The following is a 25,413-nucleotide window of genomic DNA, read 5'->3' on the forward strand; positions in this document are numbered from 1 at the left end:
TTTTGTTTCTGAAGTCCCTTTGTCATTTGGTTGAAAGAATGCATTTGCTTCTCAGCTCACAGCTAGAGCCATAAACAGTGGACAGGTTCTTGCAAAGGCCTAGAACTTGTGTGACATGTAAGTAGAGTAGAACCCAGTTGCCATTTGTCATCTTGTTCTAGAGGACAGATTCAGGATATAAGAAATACTCCCACTGTCTTTCTGCTCCTCAGTAATTCTAGGTTTCCCATTTTCTCCAACTGTGATTATTTATTTTTTAATTTTTGTGGGTATATAGTAGGTATATGTTTTTGTGGGGTACATGAAATGTGTTAATACAGGCCTGCAATGTATAATAATCATATTGTGGAAAATGGGGTATCTGTATCCTCAAGCATTTATCCTTTGTGTTATAAACAATCCACTTATACTCTTTTAGTTACTTTTAAATGTACAATTAAATTATTGACTATAGTCACCCTTTTGTACTATCAAATACCAGGTCTTATCATTCTTTTTTTTTGTGCTCATTAACATCCTCACCTCTCCCACAACCCTTGCCACTACCCTTCCCAGCCTCTGGTAACCATTCTTCTTCTCTCTATCCATGGGTTCAATGGTTTTGCTTTTTAGATCCCACAAATAAATGAGAACATGTGATGTTTGTCTTTCTGTGCCTGGCTTATTTCACTTAAAATAATGGTTTCCAGTTCCATCCATGTTATTGCAAATGACAGGATCTCATTCTTTTTTATGGCTGAATACTTCACAGTATATCTACCACATTTTCTTTATCCATTCATCTGTTGATGGACTCTTAGATTGCTTTCAAATCTTGGCTATTGTGAATAGTGCTGTAAGAAACACCTCCAACTGTGTTTATAGTTGTAGGCAAAGGCAGACATTCTTTTGCACGCATGGTAGTGAATGTGCTCATAGAGGATGGAGCTCTGGTGGGAGGGAGTTCATTGGAGGGACACTGTACACTGAATTGGGCCTTTAGCAGGGGTTAGGGAGGCCCTTGGAGAGGACTATGCAAATGGTATTCAGAATTCACCAATAGGGCCGGCATAGCATCAAGTCCAAGGGTGAGGATACAAGGAGGAATTGGAGCCCTTTCAGGAGTCCTAATCCTTTTTTGAAGTCTTTTGCCCTTTGTATTAATTTAATATAATTAATATAATTTAATTTTTAATAGCCTGAGGGGTGAACAGATTCTATTTTCATTTTACAGATAAACTAACTGAGGTTCAGCAAATGAAGAAAATTGTAGGTAACTTACACTGCAAACGAGCTGACAGACCTTGGATTCGAACTGATCTATTGGATTCAGAATCTCTTTCCAGATACCACAGTGCCTTTCAGATAGACAGAAGTAAAACCTGCTTATATGTAAACAGCTTTTTTATGGTTGTACTTGAAAATCCAGGACCATGTATTATACTTCTCTGATTTCTCATCTTCTCTTCCTCTCTTCCCCATTCATTTCTTGTCTGTGATTTGTTCTTTGAGTTGACATGATACTCCCCATCCTAGAGACAGACAGGGTCTTGTTTGCATCCAAAACAGGAAGAGTTTCGACATCTCTGGGAGAGCTGATGTGTCTCTCTGCCGCATTCCTTCTATCTTGGGGGCAGGCAGAGCACAAGTGTGGTTGTTAGGCGCAAAAGCACAGCTGTAGTCAGCCGCCAGTTGACACCAGGGCACATGGTGTCATGGTTGCATTAGTGGAGTGTGTCTGGCTCAAGCTGCTGCATGATTGACATTTATCAGGGCCATCGTCGGGGGAAGAATTCTATGCGCTTTGTAGGAACCATTTCGTAACACCACCTATTCTGTTTGCCACATGTTCTCATAAAAATATCATGAATTCAAGCTTTTACATAAAGCCATACTGCAGCTTGCCTGATTCACGTACTGCTTCTGAGGGATTCTGGTTTTGACTTGGCCTCATGGGCTTCCATGGTCTGTGAGATCTTTGAACAAAACTATATTTCACCTTGATTTCAGTGTGGCCAAATTAAATATGATGCATATTTTGTTCAACTAATAATGCTGAGTGTGGCAAAAAGGACCACAGGGGTAATAAATCATTAATAAATTTGGTGGTGACAGCTGGTCGATTGTTACCTTGAGAAAAGAGACTCATAGACAACAACTAAGAATAACAAATGTAAATTCTCTTTGCTTAGATATCTTTTTATGAAGCTTCTTCTTTTTTTAAATTTAGAATGATGAAATGAAACTAACAGAAAGTATTTCCTTTTTTGTCATTTTGCAGAAAAAACCACTGTCTGCAATAATAAAGGAAGTCTGTGATGGGTAAGTGTTACTCAGGATTTACCTAAGGCATTCTAGTTGATAAATTGACAAGCAAATAAAATATTTCCAGTAGGTTAGTAAAATATTATTTGTAAGTCACCCATTGACCTGCTCAAAGTTACTAAGAATTACTGTGTAGGAATATCACACCCTTTCCACCACAATTTACCATTAGTCCTCAAAGAGCAGAAAGCGAAATGGCTGTTATGTGCATGGTGGGGGAGGGGGACGGTTGGCTTTATTTATTTTAGGAAGTTGTGTTTATTTTGTCCCACCCAGCAGGGAGTACTCTAAAGGCTTCTGAGGGCACAGTACATACTTGATCTGGTTTAAACTGAGAGGACCACTCAGGTCCCCATAGAGGATGAAAGAATTGAACAGACAAGGCAGTGGGTAGTTGTGCTGCCCCATGGGGTCTCACACTGATGTGGCTTTTCTACTTCTTTTTGGCTGCTCTAAATAATACAAAGGAAATGTACGTGTGGTAGCTGAATGAGTCTTTTTGGTTTTTTTCTTTTTTTGGTTGTCATTGTTGTTTTGTGTTGTTGTTGTTGTTTTTCTTTTGCTTTTAAACCATTACTGTGTAAACAGTCGTATTAACTGGAATTTATATATAAGACCTAGAATACTTAATTGGAGTGTTTCCGTCTGCATCAACTATACTGACAAGGGATTGTAGAATGCAGAGACAATTGAAATGTGCCAATTATCAAAAACTTAAATTGCATTTCTTTTCTTTTTTTTTTTTCCTTTGTTTCAATCCCTCAAAATAAGTAGAACTGTAAATATCTGTATTTAAATCTCCCACACCAAGCCTTAAAGATGAAATGCTTAAAGATGAAAGGCTTAGCATAAGGTCTAGACAGCCCACATGTGAAATGATTGGTCTCAGCATGGTGAAGGGTAGGCTAGTCATTTTGCTTCAGGACTGCATTGTGGTATATGTTGGGAATGGTCCAGTTCCAATCACAGGATATTTAGTTCATCTAACACTAAACAGTTACAAAAATGAAAATGGCCACTGTTGTTTTTCTAATCAGTATATGCTTGTATTTTTAAGGTGGTCTCTTGCCAACCATGAGTATTTTGCTCTGCAGCATGCCGATAGCTCCAACTTCTATATCACAGAAAAGGTAGGTCATCCACATTATTTCATCTGGGACTCATATTGAAGGAAAGTAAATCATGACTGATGTTTCCTCTGTTCAGGACTAGACATGCTGGTCTAAATTTTAGGTCTCTACTATCCATGAAAATAGGGTCTGTAAAGCAAATAACTGCTACTTTAGTATCCATAGGATGGTATTTACCAGCTCAAGAGTAAAGAGCAAATATGTTTCTTGTCTTCTTTAGCAACTGCAGTTGCCTTCTAACAGTGGATATGTTTTTCTGTTTCTAACTGCTTGGTTAAAGAATTTATTTGATACTTAATAACTTAGTTGGGCTTTCCTTTCTCAGATTTTTTTTCCAAAGTGGCCTCTAACCCTTGCTTAAAGTACTTGAAATAATGAGAAGAAACCTTTTCAAATGTGGCATTATGTATGTAGGCACTAAGAGTGTTCTATGAATCGTGGAAACCCAGCTCTTCTTGGGTGATTTTCACTCTTTTTAGCAAGATTAAAGGAGAAGGAGGGATTTGTGAAGATAGCAATGGCCCTGGGAGCAAGTAAAATTAATATGTACAAGATCCCTGATAGAGGAAGGGCACACTGGAATTTGTTGAGTATATACTGTGTGCTAGGAACTGAGCCATGCACATTACATCTGTTTGCAGATTTCTTCCTTAAGACTAACCTGGGATATAAAAATGCTGGCTTTGGTTAACAGGTTTGAAACTGAATCATTGAGGACAAGTGGTTAGACTAATGCTTCATACTTCATTCTACAAGAACCAAGTTTAGATTTTTGCGCTTCTATGATTTTTGTCTTTTGGAAATTTCCACAATAGCTTTTCATCTTACACCACGTTAGGGAGAGTTCACTGAAATGCATTTGAACCAGTTTTGTCTTCATGAAACTGATCATCTTGTGGGGTCAGCAGGGAGGGAAGGAACAGCTCCATGAACAGCTGTCACTATAACAAGGTGGCCAGTGCTGTAACAGAAATGAATATGAATTGCTCTTGAAGGAGGGAGAATCAGGTGGCCTCAGGCTTCAGCATCCTGCTGTAATATTGGGGTTCAGGGTGCCCTCAGCTCCCCTGAGAGGACGTTTCTCCAGGTTCTTGGTTTCCTGCCCTCTCAAGAATGAGAAAGGGGACGACAGTACAGTGTGCAGTAAATCCTGGACTCAAAAGTGTTTGTAGAAAGTGATTTATTTAAAGAGAGAGAACAGGAGAAGGAGAGAGAAAGAAACAGCTAACTCTCACACTGAGTGAGAGAATCCAGAAAGATGGAATCCAGGAGGGGAAGACCGGCTTCCATGAGAGAGTGTGGAAGGGGACTCCAGAGGGAAAATCCAGGAGAGAGAAAGACGGTTTCCACAAAGGGAGTGTTCTTGGAAGGGGACCCAAACATAGAGTCCGAAGAGGTGTGGAAGAAGGGGACTTTTAGCCTGGGAGGAACTCCCACCTTCCCTAAGACCCCAGGCCAATGAAAGGAGTTCCTTAGAACTCCGCTGGAGTGATTGACTCTTAGTTTCTTCCCGTGCCCTGCGAAATTTAAACACAAACCATTAAATCTCCCGGATGGAGAGAGATGGGATGGGGGCATGACACTAGGAAGTTCTTGCCCTCAAAACTACGTCGATTTGTGGACCCGGAAAGAGAACACATTCCCTCACTGCAGGCTTTGTTTGTCCCAGGCAGTAGTCCCTAGAGTAACTGGAATTGTACCCATAAATTAGGCAGTGGTAGAAGGTGGAGGCAGTAACAAGGGTCCTACTTCAACTTAAGACTCCCTTGCCCTACCCCAAAGAGGGAGGGAGGACATTCAGCAGGAGAGGGACTGGAGATGCTGAATGCTTCTCAGAAATTGCTTTGTTCTTCCCAGATGAACACTGGGGATTTTGTAACTGGTGCTGTTTCCTTCTTCACATTGATTGCTAGAAAGCTGGGAATTGGGCCAGGTGTGGTGGCTCATGCCTGTAATCCCAGCTCTTAGAGAGGCTGAGGGGGGCAGATCACTTGAGGTGAGGAGTTTGAGACCAGCCTGGCCAACATGGTGAAACCCCATCTCTACTTAAAAATTAGCCAGGTATGGTGGTGAGTGCCTCTAATCCCAGCTATTCGGGAAGCCGAGGTGGGAGAATCACTTGAACCTGGGAGGCAGAGGTTGCAGTGAGCTGAGATCGTGCTGCTGCACTCCAGCCTGGGTGACAGAGTGAGACTCCATCTTGAAAAAAAAAAGAAACAGCTGGGAGTTAACAAGTGAACTCGATTTCCTGGCATGCCTTATATTTATTAAGTTCACCTTTGATTCTTTTGACTTATTCCATAAACGTTTAGTTTCCTGTCTTTATTTTCCCTTTGCTTCAGTTTCTAAATATTTTTCATTTATTTTATACTACATCAATATAATTTGCATGCTGTTATTTGTGAGATTGAAGAGGTAATATAGAAAGCCACGTTAAATGTTAGCATTTAAAGGCATCACCATGGTTTCATTCATTACAGTTAGTGGGTAGTGAAATCAATTCAGTTAGTTGCCAGGGCATTAAACACTGGAACACAGTAGAGTAGATTAGGTCAGAGTATATATTCTGTGTTGCTTGTGAAATATTTGTTCCACCTATCCACATATATAATACATGGAGATTACACTGGCGATTTACTTTGGGTTGTGGTCAAAAAGCTGCTGAGTCATGAATAGACTTGGCTCTGAATAATCTGTGCTGGCAGATGTCCCCCAGTGGCTGTCCTGTCTTTTGTCACCATTGTCTGGAGACTTTAGTGTATTGGAGTTTACTAAAGATGGGGTTCTCAGACTTCATAGAAAACAAGCATTGCATAGAGAATCTTTAAAAAATGTAAGGCTTTAGATCCCAACCCCAGAGACTCAGAGTGAGTGGGCCTTGGATATGGTCTGAGAGTTTTTATTTTTAATGCACCATCTGGGCAGTCTGATGCTGGCTTCCCCGAACCACTGGGAGAAACAACCCTGGGGCCTGTTTTCTAAAGAGCTGGAACCCATGTGTACAGGACATTACGCCCCCCCTCCAGAAGTTGTGCACAAAGTTCGATTTAGGAATGTGGGCTGGGTGCGGTGGTTCATACCTGTAATCCCAGCACTTTGGGAGGCTGAGGTGGGTGGATCACCTGAGGTCACGAGTTCAAGACCAGCCTGGCCAACATGCCAAAACCGCGTCTCTACTAAAAATACAAAAATTAGCTGTGTGTGGTGGCGTGCACCTGTAGTCCCACTCAGGAGGCTGAGGCAGGAGAATCGCTTGAACCTGGGTAGTGGAGATTGCGGTGAGCCAGGATTGCACCACTGCACTCCAACCTAGGTGACAGAGCCTGATTCCATCTCAAAAACAAACAAACAAAAAAACAACAAAAAACAAAGTATATAGAAATGTGTTTGTGTGCTGCCATTTCTTGGCATGATTTAAAAATTATTAACATCATATAATGGTTATGCTTTTTTCCTAATTAAAATTCATATATACTCAGAACATTCAAACTATTGAGAAAGGGGGAAATTATTTTATGATACATTTTAGTTATTTTCTGGGAATCTTGTTTTACCTGAGGACATTCTTGAGGTTGAGTTTATAAAGACTGGCCACCAAAGTCTGTCATGGAGTTTTTCATCTTCAGTGGGCTGTAGCATTGATTATTCTTTTATGAAGAGTTTAGGGAGTGAGAAGACTCATCTTCCCTATCATAGTTCTTTGTTTGTAAATACAATGTCATTGCTCTTCCTCCTGCAGCTGTCACTGGGCACAGCTGTGGGTGTTCATGTGTCACAGAGCTTGGCACGCACAGAGCAGGAGATGACGGTGACTCCTGGCTCTGCAGGGTCGATCCTGGGTTGCCTTCAATCTGCCGCTTAGGTCCATCTAGTTCCCTACAAGTATTCCTAAAAATTGAGACTTTTTCCCCATTTTAAAAATAATGTGTTTAGCATCAGCTTGGTTACTTACAGCCCAGTAAGTCGTTAGGTAATATTAGCATCACCATGGTAACTGGTGACTCATTTTGAAACTTGTGCATTGCTGTTAGTTACTGATTTTCCCTTATACATGAGATGATCTCTGTCTTTTTGCTGAAGATAAAAATCACCTGTAATTTCAGAAAAAAAAAAATTTCTCTAGCCTGGCCAAACAATCCAATAGAAATAGTTGATGGATGCTTGTGATTCTCTTCTAAGATCCTCTGGAAGGCACATTCCTTGCTTTTCTTATGTTCTCCAAGCCCATTTTTTTTTTTTTTTTTTGAAATAGCCTTTCTTTGCTTATTAGGCCATTAACTGAGGTTTTCTTTGCAGTGGGGTCATGTTAAGTAGCGTTCAGCAGAAGCATTGCTTTCTCCTCAGAGAAAGTTAAGATTCAGTGATTTACAAGTTCAAATTCTGCTCCAGAAACTTAACTACTTCGTGGTGATGTCCAGGAAAGAAAGAGAGAAAGAATAAAAAATGGAAAATGAAAGTATGTTTAAATGGAATTTGTCTTTTGAATATGAATTCTGGTCAGATGGAGTGGCTCATGCCTGTAATCCCAGCACTTTGGGAGGCTGAGGCAGAGAACTGCTTGAACCTGGGAGGCAGAGGTTGCAGTGAGCCAAGATCATGCCACTGCACTCCAGCGTGGACGACAGAGCAAGACTCCATCTCAAAAAATAAATACATCAATAAATAAAAATAAAATAAAATAAAATAAATAATTATATTGAGACAGCACTAAGCATTGTTAGTTTATGACCCTCATCACAATCCAATGATGCAGGTATTGGTATCTTCATTTTACGAGGAAAGTGAGACAGAGAGGTTACTCAATAACTTGTGCGGGTTTTAAAGATCAGAAGTGGCCAAGCCGAGACTTGGACCCATGCGGGTCTGACCTCAGAGCTCTCTATGCCATCTCTGGGAAACCCTTTGTACCACTACCTCAGCCCCAGTTTGTTTATGATGTTCTTTCTTTGGGCATTCCTGTTATCAAACCAGTGATCCTGATGGTAACTGCCTCAAAAACAATAAATACAGGAAGTTACAGACTATGAACACCGGTTACCAGCTTCAGTCTGCGGCTTCCTTATTCCTTCTGAGGGTAACTTGGAGGAAGTTGTAACAGGTAACCTTCCACTCACTAGGGCTTCACAAAGTGCATTTATATTTGCCTTTGATATGGATTGTATAACTGCTGAGGGCAGTGTGATTGCACAAATACCATTCTTTTTAGGCAAACAGGAAAATTGCCTTGTCATCTCTAACCCTAAGCATGCATGGAGGTGCGTCTCCAGAAAGCATAGGGCATGGTGGAGAAAGCCATGATAAGGTTGGTTGTGTGCTTGTGGGTAATTGAGGCTTTATTTTGATTGCAGGATGATACTCCCTTCCTACTGAGACGTACTCTAGCATGTATGAAGTATAGTGATGTATCACTAATATCTTATTTAGATAAAGTCCTTATCTTGTATCGCAGAAATAAGCTAAGCCTCATCCAGGCCTCCTCTGCAAAGCTGACCCCAGCAACTTTTGGTAAGGAAGTAGGGTTGTTTTGGAGGTACCCCCTTCTTTGTCCTTCCCACTTACTAAGTGCCCTGGGTTTTCAGACAGCCCCCAAGCCTCCCAGAATCCCTGGCAGCCAGGGTTGTGCACCCCCTTGGACTTGTGCATTTCATTCTGGTGAGGAGATGACTCCACTATTTTGCAGAATTCAGGTCAACTGTCAAGCTTTGGTATATCCAACTGTAAGTAAGCAGAGTAATCCCAGTCTCCAGAAAGGATTGATACCTAGATGTAAGCAGGGATGAAGGACTGGGAGGTATGGACAGGGAAAAGCCTTCAGTCCTCATTCCCAGCTCTGGTTTCTGTGTTTCCTGGCTTTGCATCTTTGTGAGAGACCTGCTGTGGCTTTTCAGTCCCCGCCTCTTTGCATAAATCACTTTATGCTTGTCTTTGTTACTCTCAATCAAAGAGCTTTCTCTAGGGTAGGCATTTTAATTTGAGTGAACTCAAGCCCAGGAAAGCTGTCAATTTCCTGAACCAGCCAAATACCCTATGCAACATTCCCTTTCCTGCTGCCTTTGGTAAAGGACTCTGGATCTGATCAACAGGAGTCACTGTGGCTGCCACAGCAAGATGAACCAGCATCCCTGGGTTAGCTCTTCTTGGGCAAGTCCATAGGCAAGAATGGGTGGAGAAAAATGTTCCTGCCTGGTATGATTTGGCTGTGTCCGCACCCAAATCTCATCTTAAATTGTGGCTTTCATAATTCCCAAGTGTTGTGGGAGGGACCTGGTGGGAGATAACAGAATGATGGGGCGGTTTCCTTCATACTGTTCTAGTGGTTTATAATTTGACCATATGATTCTGTGCACCTTAAAAAATCTTTTGACTAGGGGCCAGGTGCGGTGGTTCACACCTATAGTCCTAGCACTTTGGGAGGCTGAGGTGGGCGGATTACCTGAGCTCAGGAGTTTGAGACCAGCCTGGGCAACAGGATGAAACCCCGCCTCTATTAAAAATACAAAAAGTTGGCTGGACATGGCAGCATGTGCCTGTAGTCCCAGCTACTTGGGAGGCTGAGGCAGGAGAATCAATTGAACTGGGACGGGGTGGTTGTAGTGAGCCGAGATCTCGCCACTGCACAGCACTTGGGTGACAGAGTGAGACTCTGTCTCAAAAAAAAAAAAATATTTTGACTAGGATATGAACTCTTCTACTTTTTTTTTTTTACATCATAATTGAGGTAAGATTTATACACACTAGAATTTACCCATGTAAAGTGTACAATACAATGGTTTTTAGTATATTCATAGAGTTCTGTAGTGCTTTTTTTTTTATATCAAAGCTGTGGTATTTCCACCTACAGTATTTTCATCTTCCAAAGCAGTAGCTCTCAGCCTTAAATGTAGATTTTGGCTCCAAATTTAGAGATTCGGATGCAGTAGCTTGAGGCTGAGGTTCAGGGATCTTTAACAAGTACAGCTGGTCCTAGTACCACACTCAGACACTTTCCATTGGAAGTGTGAGCAGCCTCTGGACCCTTCCTCTATTCCTGCCTGAGATGAAAAACCATGTTTTGAATTAATATTGGCTTGTAGGCACAGGCTCCCCATGCACTCCCTGAGCTGAGGGTGTCATTCTGATTCGTTTCCACTGTTGCCAACAGAGAATGAAGTCCAGCCTCCTTTCTTAAGCCAGAGGTCAAGGTGTGTCACGAGTCAGCATTTTCAATTTTATTCTTTCTCTTGTTCCTTCAATTTTAGCCAAACTGCTGTAGTGTTTTCTAAATATACCTTGACGTGTCTCCTTTGCGTAGCTTTACTAATCTGGAATTCAGTTGTCTTTATCTCCCTCCTATAATATTTCAGGTACTAGACTAGGTGCTGAGGATAAAGAGATGAGATGACATACTCCTTGCTTCGAGAACTGAATCTTAGAAACAAACATATACCTAGAAGCAGTGCCATTTAAATAATTGCCGTTCTAGGACAACAGTTCATTCTCTTCCTACCAATCTGAAATTGCTTGAGCTGGAAGAAACCCTTGCTTCTTTCCTAAACGTAACTGTAGCCCCAGTTCTGGAGATTCGATTCTTAATTCAGTCCTCTTATAAATCTCTACCCTTCCTCTCTGCTGCTATAGGTATTATTGTCTTTCTAGTTCTTTCTTTCTCAGTGTTCACTGATGAGGACCTACATTTCTTTATTGTTGCTTTGAACTGTTGTTTAACTATTTCTGTGCTGATTTATGTTTTCCTTTCAGCAAGATTCCAAGTACTTTATAATTAAACACTGTATGTTCCAGCTCTGTGTTTCACATGGTTCTGTGAATATAATATGTAGGTATTAGAAGATTGTGGGTTTTGGGTTACATAGTTTTCTCTGTAAGATAATAGTACATTTAGTTGCTTAATAAATTATGTATGATATTGGTTAATTCAATTACCAGAAGATGCATATACATGTTCAGATTATTCACAGTGAAGAAATTGTAGAGAGAATAAATGAATCTTAATGTTCCTCTTAGAGTCTTAAAATGGTGTTAAAAAGTTTAGTTTGGGCCGGGCGTGGTGGCTCACATCTGTAATCCCAGCACTTTGGGAGGCCAAGGCGGGTGGATCACGAGGTCAAGAGATCGAGACCATCCTGGTCAACATGGTGAAACCCCGTCTCTACTAAAAATACAAAAAATTAGCTGGGCATGGTGGTGCGTGCCTGTAATCCCAGCTACTCAGGAGGCTGAGGCAGGAGAATTGCCTGAACCCAGGGGGCGGAGGTTGCGGTGAGCCGAGATCGCACCATTGCACTCCAGCCTGGGTAACAAGGTTAAACCTCAACTCAAAAAAAAAAAAAAAAAAAAGTTTAGTTTGGGTTTCAGTCCACAACAACTGATTAATTACCTTTTTCAAAGCAATATGTACATTCACACACGCATATACACACACACACATACACATATAATATCTGTACTGTGCTGGATATTGACCAGAAATTCTTAAAAGATTCATGAGATTTCACAAAATGATATTCAGCAGGGCATAAATTTATAAAAATCTCTTGTTTTTTCTCTATCAGGAATAACAAATGGTGGAGAGCCCATAGATAAATTTACTTGTATCTCCTCCCGCCCCACCCCCTGGCAAAAGAAAAAAAAAAAACAATTTAAAAAACCCATGATTTAGAATAAATGAGCTATTTATTTAGAATCCCCTATTTAGAATGAATGATCTATTTCAGAGAACTTGGTCAGCTGTAGGAATTTATCTCCAGTTTACAGCAATAGTGAGAGGGAGGAAAATAAATAACAGAGACCCTCTGGTCCCTTATAATATACAAATAAACCATTACTATGCAGATGATCAAACAGTAATACAATTTCAAAGTATTATCACTTTTGTTCTCCTTATAGTAAATAACATTTTCTAAGAACCAAATGGTGTTTGTGAGATAATGTACTCGAAATTATGTTATTGTTCAATTTTGAGAAAGTGAGTTTTACTTTATTTTACCCCAGGCTAGGATCCATTAATATTCACGAGGCTCACTCATCTTCAGTTCTTTATTTCAGGCAGGCAGCTCTGTGGGAACAGTGTCACAGAAGAGTAGAGAGAATTGTCAGCTTACATACACACAAAACGTTAGAGTTTCTGTGAAGGAAAACATGGGCACTGACTTAGAAACCTTGCTGATATTCTCTCCCCCACCCCCGGCACGCCTTTTCATTAAATGAAGGAAACACTTTGCACACTCACACTCTATTGTGGTGACACATTTTCCAATAACCAAGGAACAATTGAATGCAACTGTTTGCAGTCAGAATTCTGTATACATATAGTGAAAGCAAGCCGCTTAAAACAAAAGTTGGAGCAACAATTTTGGCAAACAGGAAAAAAACTGAAATATGCCATTTTCTAGTTTGCTTGCAACACGGAAACTGAACTAAGAGCGTTTATTTTCTGCCTGTCCCCACCCCACGACATTTTAGGTTTTTCCAAGTCAGGAGGCCAAAGGATTATTAATAGTATTAACATTTACTTTAAGAACAAATTAGATATTTTCCAATTCAGTAGATACAGTAAGGTTGAGCCAAGGACAGGGTGATAGCCATGGGACATGTCTGGGTATTTGACTTCTGGGATATTGATTAGGAGAGGGAGGGAATGGTATGTACTACTGTTAGACTGCCTCTGCCCGTTTTTTTTTTTTTTTTTGAGATGAAATGTCTCTCTGTTGCCAAGGCTGGAGTGCAGTGGTGTGATCTTGGCTCACTGCAGTCTCCACCTCCTGGGTTGAAGAGATTGTCTGCCTTAGCCTCCCAAGCAGCTGTGATTACAGGCATGCAGTACCACGCTTGGCTAATTTATATATATTTAGTAGAGACAGGGTTTCACCATATTGGCCAGGATGGTCTTGAACTCCTGACCTCTAGTGATCCGCCCCCCCCCCCTCAGCCTCCCAAAGTGCTGGGATTACAGGCATGAGCCACCACTCCCAGCCTCCTGCTGCCCTTCCTCAATCCATCAAGCACAACTTGTGAACGTTGAAATGCACGCACGCACACACACACACCCTTCTTTCTGATTGTCCTGACTTCCCCTAGGAGCTATCCAGCCCTGGCATTGGGCTTCACCCGGCCATTCTTCTTTCCATCAACGTCACCCCTCTTCTGCCCTGGTGTCTTTGCTTATAGTGACTCACACTAAATTGGCAGTAGACTTTCTGAAGTTGTCTCTAAAAACATTTTTGGATAGTTTTAGACTTTTCAAATTAGAGTTTGGGACCTGGATGGTAGCTATCATTTTAAATCATTGGTATGTTTCCTCTAGAGAGGACTTGGAATCATATATACTTATTTCAGGATGAAGAAAAAAAAGACAGCCTAGGTTGAGTCACCTAAATGAGAGGGAGCTCGGAAGAGCAGAGCAGTGACCACCACCAGTATTACTCAGATGTTGGTGGGTTTTATGACATGTTATTTAATGCTTACCACTGACTGTTGGATAGAGGCTATAACAAGATGATTACACAGGCAGCTAACTTTGTAGCTCAGACTCCCTAGCTTATGCTTGGTAAATGTGACTGCTTCTAGAATTGCAGGCAAAGACAAATGCCAGAGGTCATGATAATTCCATGTTCTCCAGTTCAGCTATTAAACTAATGAATAGATTGACTCACGTACTGAAACATTTAACTGTGTAATGCTCAGATGCAGAATGAGTGACAAATGGGGTTCCTTCAAAAATGACTCTAAAAACACCAGAACACTTTTTCCAAACAAAACTACGGTGAAAAGCAAAAACCATTATTAGTAGAAAAGATTAGTTCCAAGAATGGCTCTGTGATTCTTATAATTTGTTTCAAGGCCAGAAACTTAATCACGGATCTTCTAGGCACACTCCTACTCATATTTTTTATACTTCTAAAATGAGATTTATTTTTGAACAGCAATCAGATTATGTTTCTCAAAGTTTTGAAATATACATTGTGTATATTTTTTTGTGTTTGTGTGTCAAGGGTAAATAAAATATGCACAAAAAAATAGTGACTTCACTACTTGTAATACCTTTTTGTTGTTTTTTTTTAGTCTGTTTTCTATTTTTAAAGTATTTTCTAGAACCCATCAGGATGATTTTATGACTACTGATGGCTGTGTTCTGCAGTTGGAAAAATACTGTATTATATTCTTTGCTCTGCAAGGTCAGAAACAGAGCTAGATTCCCTCACTTTGATTATCCCAGTGTCTAGCATAGTGCTCTATAAATATTTGTTTAGCGGAATAATGAACATCTACTATGAAAATAAACTGGTGACCCGAGGGCAGGAATAGGGACAGGCATGATAAAGACCAAAAAAAAAAAAAAAAAGGAGAAGTAGAAGAAAGGTAGAAGGTTGGGCAGAAAGTCTGGGGAGAGTAGGGAGAGAGAAGAGGAAGATGAACTTATCTCCACCCAGGAAAGGTAGTGTGCCTGCACCTCTTTCCTGTAGGTGACGCTCGGTGACGTTCAGGCCCAACGTTCCCATTCTTTCCACTGTGATTCGAATCAAGTTAACAATAATTTATCGTCTGATTGTTTTTTTTCTGATCCACATCGTTCTGATTATCAATTGGTACATTTAAAAACACCCCAAATTTAGTAACACAAAGCAAAAATTCATTCTTAGTAGAGATGATTAGTTATACTCACTGATTCTCCAGCCCAGGATTTGGACAGGACATCTTCCATCCCTATAATGGCTTGTCTCTTCTTGATGTCTGGAGTCACAGCTGGGAAGACATGAATAGCTGGAGGCTAAAATCACTTAGAAGCCTCTTCTTCACTCATGTCTGGCTTCTGGGCTTGGATGTCTCAAAGACTGGGCTCCATTGGGATGGTGAACTGGAATACCCTACATGTGTTCTTTCCATGTGGCTTGGGCTTCTCTACAGCATGGTGGCAATGTTGTGAGAAGGAGTTCCAACAAGAGGGCACTTCCAGAGAGCAAGTGTTTGAAGAGAATCAAATAGAAGCTGCATGGCTCATTATGACCTAGTCATAGAGATTTTACAGGATTACTTCTGCTATCACTCCAAGTAGTCACAAGCCTGCCCTGATTAGAGGGGATGAGACATAGCTTGGTGCAGTGGTTTGTGCCTGTTGTCCCAGCTATGGGGACTGAGGTGTTTGGAGGCTGTGGTGAACTATGATTGTACTTGTGAATAGCCACTGCACTTACAACCTGGGCAATATAGCAAATATATTCCTCTTAAAGAAAAGGGGAGTGGAGGTGGGACATAGACCCCTCCTTTCCATGGAAGGAGTGGCAAAGAATCTGGAGGCTTTTTAATAAAACTGTCCATCGTTTCTTTACATTTCTCTTTCAGAAAAAAGATGTCAGATAGGTGTACTATTTTCCAGAAGTTATCCAAAGATTAAACTGTGTCTTTTGCTTTTGCAATTATTCAACTTTTTAAACTAAGAGGAAGAACAAAAAGATAAAGTAATGAAAATAGAAGAAAGCGTGCGTTATACAAACACAGAGTAGTAACACTGAAGCAATTTTCTCCATTCATAAAGGATGCAGATCTATTGTTTCTTTTAAGCATGGGGAGGGGGAGCAATAATTGTGTAAACCAAGAAATTTTGAGGGAATTTACTTGGCACTTTGATATTTACATTTTCTTCTTTTGGGAGAAATTGGTATTCACCACCTTTACCATGTCTGAAGATTAAAGTCAAAAAATAAAAGTGTCTGCTTTGTTGCCATCAACTGCACTTGTAAAGCAGCAACTATTCTTTATTTTTCCAAGGCAGTGCTGTACTTGGTGCTCTGACTGAGTGAAAGAGCTGTAGAGGGGTGAGTGGGTGCATTGTAGCCCTTTCTTGTCTCTGGGAATGGCATAAGTCAAGGCAACCTCAGTCATCAAGCATAATCTTCTTTTGCTTTGAATTCCTATAGGAGAGAAATAATACAAAACACAACTTTAAAAGTGATTCATTGTAATCTTATTTGAGATTTTTTATTTCATTAAGAGATAAGTAGGAGAGGATAACTTCCTCTTCCAATAGTTTTTTCTGATACATTTTTCCTGTTGCTCATTCTTTCTCTGCTCCCTAATGCTTATTTTTCCTTCTCTCCTGGCCCTTTTCCTTCTGATTATTTTCCCTTCCTTTCCTTCTCTCTGTGACTTCATTCTTATTTTGCTCCATCTCTTTCTCACTAGCATCTCCTTTATTGGGTTATCAGCCATCTTTTAAAAAACTTCCTAGTCTCTGTCCACCTACTTTTATTCCACCTTTTTGATGTTCAAATGTCCCCTGTCTTGCAAGTTTAGACATGTCAGCATTGTACTTAGGTTTAGATTTTTAGATATTAAAAAATGAGGTGCCCCATTAGTGATTTGATGCAATTAGTATAAAGCATCCTTTTTTCAGTGTCTGTTGCTCTGAAGCAAACAGATGCAAAATCTCAAGTATCTTTAAAAAACATTTACACAGATTAGGTATATTGAGACATATTAGAAGAAAAAAAGGTAAATTTTAAAAAATTATCAGAATCCTATTAGAGAAAACCAATAACATTCTACTCTATCTACTTCAAACATATTTAAGTCTAGAAGTGTATTTGTATTTTACAAGTGTGTAAAGTATTATACACATTGTTTTACAGCCCTAGACTTTAACTTAATATATATAGCAGCCATCATAACACTATATAACATCATAACAGTATATTAGTTAATATACTCAGCCTACTTCATTATATAATAAGGCTTAAACAAGGTAATGCCAGCAACATAGTTCGCAAGGCAGTTAGCCCATAGTCATTCCTCAGTGAGTCATACTTCCTATTTGTCAAACTTTTTTAATGACTGAAAAGAATTCAACTCAATTCTTGAAGTCTTAAATTGTGTATTCTTTACATTCGGACTTTCAAATTGTTTATCTTCCTCTGCCTGTCTCTCTTTTTTTAAACAGTGCTAAGGGGTCCTTTCTTTAAAATAAGTCTTTGTGTATTTCCTTATAAAATATTGACAGGGGCCAGGCACGGTGGTTCACGCCTGTAATCCCAGCACTTTGGGAGGCCAAGGTGGGTGGATCACAAGGTCAAGAGATCGAGACCATCCTGGTCAACATGGTGAAACCCCGTCTCTACTAAAAATACAAAAAGTCAGCTGGGCATGGTGGCGCGTGCCTGTAATCCCAGCTACTCAGCAGGCTGAGGCAGGAGAATTGCCTGAACCCAGGAGGCAGAGGTTACAGTGAGTCGAGTTTGTGCCATTGCACTCCAGCCTGGGTAACAATAGCGAAACTCCATCTCAAAAAAAATAAATAAATAAAATATTGATAGAAGTTGAATGATGACTCAAAGAAATTGTGTCATCTAGATATATGTGGCCATCATTTACGGAGGACCCCCAGGTGCCAGGCACTTTCATGGGTTATTTCATTTAAGCTTTTAGGATTCACAGTAGTCATAGACATTTGGGAGTTTTAGGTCACATAGCTTCTGAATGCCAGAATTGGAACTGAAATAAGATCTTTTCTATTATAGTGAAGAAAGTTCCATTTCAGTGAGTTTTCAGAGGTGCTTCAGAATTGCAGAAGGAGTTGACTTATACAAACTTAAAAATATTGTTTTGAATGATTTAAACATGAATAAAACAATCAACATAAATTCTGATAAAGGATAGGAGCACAGTGAAGGCAAGCCTCATTACTATTATTATAGCTTAAGCTGCCAGGCTAAGTTGATTTTGAGAGGGCCTCAATATAAAGCATTTCATTTCCTCCTCCCGCTGTGCATACATTTACCCTTCTTGTAAAATGTGTCATTGACTGGGAAGATTGTACTACTTTTATCTTAAATCAGGCATGAATCCACCAACTCAAGAAAAATCACCTCAGTAAGTTTGCTGTTGCTGCACCTGTGTCTTTCGCCCATGGAAGGTCAGGGATAGTTCAGGCATATTGGCTTGGGAGCATGTCAGGTGTGTAATAAAGATTGAAAACCAAATTTTCCTCTTTTTTATAAGTTTTGAGTACTTTTTCCCTGATTTCCAGTATTTATTATAAGAAACGAGTTGAGATTAGATGTAATTTACACAAATTTGCATGATAAAATAAATGTCCAAGTATCTGGAAAGATTTTTGAGATTTCAAGGTAAGCTCTTAAAAGCAATTTCCAGCTAATGCTCTGTGTTGATAACTAACGTCCTGTGTATGGTAGGTAGAATTCTGAGATGGCCCTAAGATTCCCATGCCCCTAGTGTTATATACCCATCTAATTACTGCCTCTTGAGTGTGATCTGGGCCTATGAATAAGAGGGGCTATTACCTGTGGGATTGTGTCACAGTGGTATGGCAAAAGAGTTTGTAGGTGTCATACAAGAACAGAAAACCAAACACTGTATGTTTTCACTCATAAGTTGAACAATGAGAACACATAGACACAGGAGGGTAACCTCACACACTGGTGCCTGTGTGGGGTGGGGGGGCTAGGGGAGGGATAGCAGGGGCTAGGGGGCTAGGGGAAAGATAGCATTAGGAGAAATGTAGATGAGGGGGTGATGGATACAGCAAACCACCATGGCACATGTATACCTAGGTAACACACCTTCATTTTCTGCACATGTACCCCAGAACTTAAAGTATAACAAAAAATTAATTAAAAGATAAAATACTCAGTTAACCATGCTGTAAATAGAAAAAAAAATAATTTTGTAGATGTCATTAAGCTCTTTAATCAGTTGATTTGGGATTAATCAAAAGGGAGATTATCTTGGTGGGCCTGACCTAATCAGATTGGCTTTTAAAAGAAGGTGAAGCACTAACGAGATATTTTCCTCTTGGCCCTGAGAAATAGTGAATTGCCATGTTGTGGAGAGAGGTACAGAGAAAGGCCCCGAGATCATCCTCTCAGAGCTGAGAGTGGTCCCTGGCCAACAGCTAGTGGGAAATAGAAGGAAGAGTGATCTTAGTTGTGTAATCACAAGAAATGAATTCTACCACAACCTCAGTGAATATAGACCAGGGCTCTGAATTTCAAATGAAGACCCAGCTGACTGACACCTTGATTTCAGCCCTCGAGACCCTGAACCCAGCTACAAGGTGCTAGACTCCTGATTCATAGAAACTGTGAAGATAAATATATTTGAGCTGTTTTAAACTCCTCTGTTTATGGTAATATACAACTATGGAAAACTGGTAAATATCCCGTGGGAATGTATTCACATTTCCTTCACATTAAGTAAGACAACAACACACAAAAGCACACACAAAAGCACATTGTCGAAGTTTGCTGTATTATTATAATGATTGTCTATAATATCAGAGATTGAGTTTTTATATGTTAATAAAAAGCCTCATTATTCCTGCCTATTAGCCTTAATAAAATATACATTGACAAACCTAAGCTCATAAAACATATTAATATTGATACAGTACCTCTTTGTCTATTTGGGCTCTGAGGTATCATCTGAGCTTTTTTTTCCTCCTCCTAGAACAAAAGGGTTCCATTATTTGGAAACCACTGTCTTGACTAATAGGCACTTTTTAAAAAGGCTGCATTTTGGTTAAGAATGTAATTGTTGGCAGGGAAAGGAAGAGCAAGATTGTGCAAGACTAATTTATAGTCAGTACATTGTTTCAAAGTATATGCTTATCTTTAATTGTTCTCTCATTACAAAGTAATGCATAGATGTAAGAAATACAGCCATGACTTTTATTTCAGACAGATGAATTTTATGCAAGTGATATTGTTTTTTAAAAATCAGAATTCATTCAAGTAGCAATTTAAAAACTTATAAATCATATAATATTTTAAATGTATCAAAAAAGTGTGAAAAATGATGGAACAGACACTTTTATAGCCCACCATCTAGTTGTTGATAGATGTTAACATTTGCCCATTGTTTTGTATCACCTTTAACAAAAACTTGCAAGTGTAACTAAAACCTTACCCTATCATTCTTTCTGTCTCTCCTTCATTCCTCTCTCCCCAGACATAACTACTAGCCTGAAATCATTCTCATGAATGTTTTATAGGTTTTCTACATGTGTTTATAGATAATATCAAGAATTGTTTTATGCTTTAAAATTTAAAGCATTGATATTCTACTGTAGGTAACTTTTGCATTTAAGTTTTTCACTCAGAGTAATATTTTTGAGATGAATTATGTATGTAATATTTTTGAGATGAGTTTATAATATCCCATGACATAAATGAAACACAGTTGGTTTATTCATTTTTTTAACTGAGAATCAGTTGTTTCCTCAGTTTTGGTGTCACAAAGAATGCTGTACTATGCATGTATTTGTGTGGGCTATTTAAAAGTTTCTCTAGAATAGAATGTGGAAAGCTTTTGGATTAGAGGGACCATCATTCTCAGCTTTACTGCTTTAAGTGGTTCTACTAGCTTGTGGTCCCACCCACAAGTTGTCAGCTTTTCTATTTCCCTAACCCCAATCACTGCTTGTTTTCATAGCCTGGCTAATGTTAGCCAACTGGCTAGGGTACCATGGGACTTCTTTTTTTTTTTTTTTTGAGACGGAGTCTCACTCTGTTGCCCAGGTTGGAGTGCAGTGGCAGAATCTCAGCTCACTGCAACCTCTGCCTCCTACTTTCAAAGGATTCTCCTGCCTCAGCCTCCTGAGTAGCTGGGATTACAGGCCCAATGAAAGAGAAAACCCAAGCCAATGAGTAGAAAAGTGGATTTTGTGCAATGAATTAAACATCAGGCAGACCTCAGGAAGATGTTCTTGTAGTGGGAAGTCAACATAAACATAGTTCCAGATTTGTACTGATTCTGAAAGTGTATTAATTTTTTACCTTTATTTTAAAAGGTATATGCCCTCTAAATGAGAGAGAATATCAAATAACAAACTCAAGAGTGTAAATTTTATGGTGTCAAAAAGTCAGGCAGTAACAACTGATAACTCTTAGTTCAAATAACTGTTCAAAATTTACTTAATGATACCAAAAGGAAATCACAATTTTATGTATAAAAAGAAGATATATACTACTAAAGTTATTTGATTAAAATCTTAGTGGAAAATGTAAAGTTATATTATGAAATGAAGGAATGAAATTATGATAGAAAAAGGTTTTTAAATTTAACAGCCATGTGTGTGTGTGTGTGTGTGTGTGTGTGTGTGTGTGTGGGTGTGCGTGTGTGGGTGTGCGTGTGTGTGTGATAGGGTTTGACTCCTGTAGCCCAGCTTGGAGTGCAGTGGTGCGATCTTGGCTCACTGCAACCTCCCACTTTCTGGTTCAAGTGATTCTTCTGCCTCAGCCTCCTGAGTAGCTGGGACTGCAGGCACACACCACCATGCCTGCTAATGTTTGTGTTTTTAGTACAATTGGAGTTTCACCATGTTGTCCAGGCTGATCCCAAACTCCTGACCTCAGTTGATCTGCCTACCTTGGCCTCCCACAGTGTTGGGATTACAGGCGTGAGCCACCATGCCTGGCCTATGCATTTCTCCAACGGCTGAGGCTGAGCATATTTTTCTGTGTTTATTATCTGGTCATTTTTCCCCTGCTATAAACTGGCTATGCATTCTTTGTCCAGTGGTGGGGTTGGAGTATTTTATTGTCATAAATTTGTAGGAATTGTGTATACAATGTGGTAACAAATTCTTTTTTCTAAATTTCCACCCAGTCCCTACCTGTTTTAACTTTTCTGTTGTGTCTTCTGTCAAACAGAGGCTTAGAAGACCATTTTAATCAATCAGATTTGTCCTTTTTTTCCTTTGTTACCTGGGCTTTTTGCATTTTATTTAAAAGCACTCTCTCTATCCACATATTTTAAAGAGATTCTCTTGTGTTTTCTTTCAAAAGTTAGAAAGTTTTGATTTTCATATAGGTCATCAATCTATTTTGAAAGTATGTGTAGGGGAGTATTAGATGGAGATCTAATTTTGTCTTTTTATGGAGACAGCCAGTTGTCGTAGCACTGTTTATTGCATTATTCATTACCTATCTCCCACTGCCATGATTTGCACTGTCACTTCTGTCACATGTCAAGGTTTTGTGAATATAGGGGTCTGTGTGGCTCTCTCTATTTTGTTCCATTACCATATGGCTTTGATTGCTTCCAACTGAGTAACAACACTAGATTTCTAGTAGAATGAATCCCTGTGCCTTGTTCTTTCTATCTCTTCTCTTCTTCAGCTTCATCATCATCTTCTTTTCTTCTTCCTCCTCTTCTCCATCATCATCATCATCATCATCATCATCAAAATCACCCTTCTCCTGCCGTTTACTCCTCCATATGAATTTTAGCATGTGGTTGTCAAATCCCATTAGAATTTTGATTAAAATTAATTTCTGGACTAATTTTGGGGGGATTTGCTTTGTTAAAGATATTGACTATTCCATCCATGAAAACAATGTCTTTCTATTTATTAGAATATTCTTTAACATTTTCAACAGAGCTTAACTATTTTTCCCCTTAAAGTTTTGATATGTATATTTAGTAAGATACATGCCTAGGTGCCTCAGAATTTTGTATCCATCAGAAATTGTACCTGGTCTTAAGCACTTCCATTGTTTATAGCTATTTATGTACCTGTTATTGAGTGGTTTCTGTATGTAGGAAATTCTGTTGAGCTTAATTAATTTTCACAAATACACTGAGATGTATTTATCATCTTTTAAAGATTAACAAAATTAAGTATCAGAGATTATATAATTTGAATATGATTGTATATGACTAGTGTACAGCCTGGATTTGAACTTAGTTTTATCTAAATCTTTGCCTTTTCCTAAGAGCCTTTCCTTTTAAATCAGCTAATGTTTCTCTGATGTATGTTATCTTGTTTAGCAGAATTTTTTAATAGTAAAAAACTAAAATCTCATTACAGAGCCAGTATGTGAAAAAAACATTTAATTCACCTAGTATATATCTTTTAATACCAATTATTTAATTCATCTGGATAGCCACATTCATGGCAGAGAGTAAGTCTATAAAATAAATGCTTTTTCTGGTCATTGTCTTGGGATCAGCTCTTCAGGAAAACACCCATCCTAATTGAATTAGCCTGGCTTTTCTAATTGCTCACTGTCTTACTTATGCTTAGGCCTATGTCATATTAGTCCCTTCCAAAGATGAACAGCTCTGGAGGCAAGGCCTAGAGTGTGGTGTGGGTGGTCCAGGGCCAAAGGAGAAAAGCTAGTTCGGTAAGCTAAGATGAAGATAAGTTTTTATTCCTTTTAATCTTTGAGCTGTTCAACTTCTCCTTTGATATCTAGTATCCCTACTAACTCCTTCAGAAAAGCTTCATTTTGTAATTTCACCCCGGGCAAAAAAAAAAAAAAAAAAAAAAAGTGAAAAGAGAGAAGATAGAGGGGAAAAGCCTCGGATGCGATGCAAGTGCAAGCCCATTCTTTCTCTGGTGTGTGCTGCTGCCTTGTTTGCTTCCAACTCTCAGTCCTGATCCCATTTGTCTAAGGTTTCTTTCTGACATCCTCTCACGCTAGGCCCTTCCTGTTAGGGCTGGAGCAGGTGCATTTCTTGGAATGGTTCTGGACAGCTTTTTGAGCCTCAGAGCACAGTAGTTATAGATGCCTGGGGATGTTTGTAACTTTGCTTTAGTGTTGAGGCTGGCTGGTGCTGTGGCTTCAGGGAACAGCTGATGGCAGATGGTTCATTTCTGGGCGGGACATGTTGCAGCTGCATGGATTGGTAGTGGAACCTAAGCAAATATATTTCAATTCTGTCTTTTAAAAAATGCTTAATAATAAGTGTACTCATAGTAGGTATGAAATAAATATCCACTGGTTGACTGAAGGATATAGAATAGGAAAGGAAAGGAAATATGGTTTGAAATGTATTTGCCTTGTGAGAGGAGAGAAGGGATTGTTACCAGTGAGCTTTAGTTTATAGGCATTTTCACTATTGTTCCAGACTGTGATAATTATAATATTCATTCCATTGATTTGAAAAGCATTTATTGAACACGTTTGATATACCAGGCACCATTCTAGGCACTGGTGATGAACAAAACATGGGGATGCCCATTCTTCTTCGGCATCTATTCTTTTGGGTCTAGAAACTGATAGGAAAAGTTTAGAAAACAAACGAGGCAATTAATTTTAGATTGAGGTAAGTGCTATGAGGAAAATGGAGTAGGAGAGCCCCCCCAAAAGACATGGGGACAGAGTTTGGTGGGAGTTTCTGCTTTGGTTTAGTCTGCTAGCTTGGCCATAGAATATAGGTTCAAGAATGACCCAAAAATATGACTTGCCAGGCTCAAGTTTATAAACGATCAGATTTCAAAAACACAAGACTACAGGTGGGTGGACATCATTTCCAGAATTGAGGGCTTGAGGCCCTTCATCCTTCAACCATATGAGTCTTGAGAAACAAACCTATACACTAAGGCAGTCATTCTGCTACCAAGGCTTATGCTAACCAAGGTTAATGTCTGAGTTCTCCACCTTCACATTGTGGTTGTACCAGCTTGGGCCAATCTGCTCTGTCTGCAAGGCCCTTTTTGTCCATCTGTAAGCCTTGGCCAAGATTGCTTTAAGGCTGGCATCAGGGAAGGTTTCTTTAAAGAGGTGACACTTGGCCAGGCACAGTGGCTCATGCCTGTAATCCCAGCACTTTGGGAGTCCAAGGCAGGCAGATCACTTGAGGTTGGGAGTTCGAGACCAGCCTGATCAACAAGGAGAAACCCCGCCTCTGCTAATAATACAAAAAATTAGCCGCGTATGGTGGCACATGCTTGTAATCCCAGCTACTGGAGAGGCTGAGGCACGAGAATCGCTTGAACCTGGGAGGCGAAGATTACAGTGAGCCAAGATTGCATCATTGCGCTCCAGCCTGGACAACAAGAGTGAAACCCTGTTTAAAAAAAGAGGTAACACACTTTGAGAGGCCGAGGCTGGCAGATCACCTGAGGTCTCCAGGAGTTTGAGACCAGCCTGGCCAACATGGGCCAACACGGTTAAACCCTGTCTCTACTAAAAATACAAAAATTAGCCGGGTGTGGTGGTGCATGCCTATAATCCCAGCTACT

General features: G+C 39.7%; 1 protein-coding gene across 10 annotated transcripts in view; it reads left to right on the forward strand.

The window, feature by feature from the left end:
- Positions 1-25,413, forward strand: part of ELMO1 (engulfment and cell motility 1) — a 569,594-nt gene that overhangs the window by 134,852 nt on the left and 409,329 nt on the right. For all 10 annotated transcript variants that reach the window (XR_004271412.1, XR_004271414.1, XM_032286647.1 and 7 more), the window contains 2 exons: positions 2,261-2,301; positions 3,362-3,434. Coding sequence is in view for 6 of the 10 variants with exons in the window: in XM_032286647.1 (XP_032142538.1) it covers positions 2,261-2,301; positions 3,362-3,434 (114 nt within the window). In the remaining 4 variants the exon portion in view is untranslated. The remainder of the gene's footprint in view (positions 1-2,260; positions 2,302-3,361; positions 3,435-25,413) is intronic.

The sequence above is a fragment of the Sapajus apella genome, unplaced genomic scaffold (genome assembly GCF_009761245.1).
Source record: "Sapajus apella isolate SASKATOON/1434 unplaced genomic scaffold, GSC_monkey_1.0 scaffold19, whole genome shotgun sequence".
Taxonomy (NCBI): domain Eukaryota; kingdom Metazoa; phylum Chordata; class Mammalia; order Primates; family Cebidae; genus Sapajus; species Sapajus apella.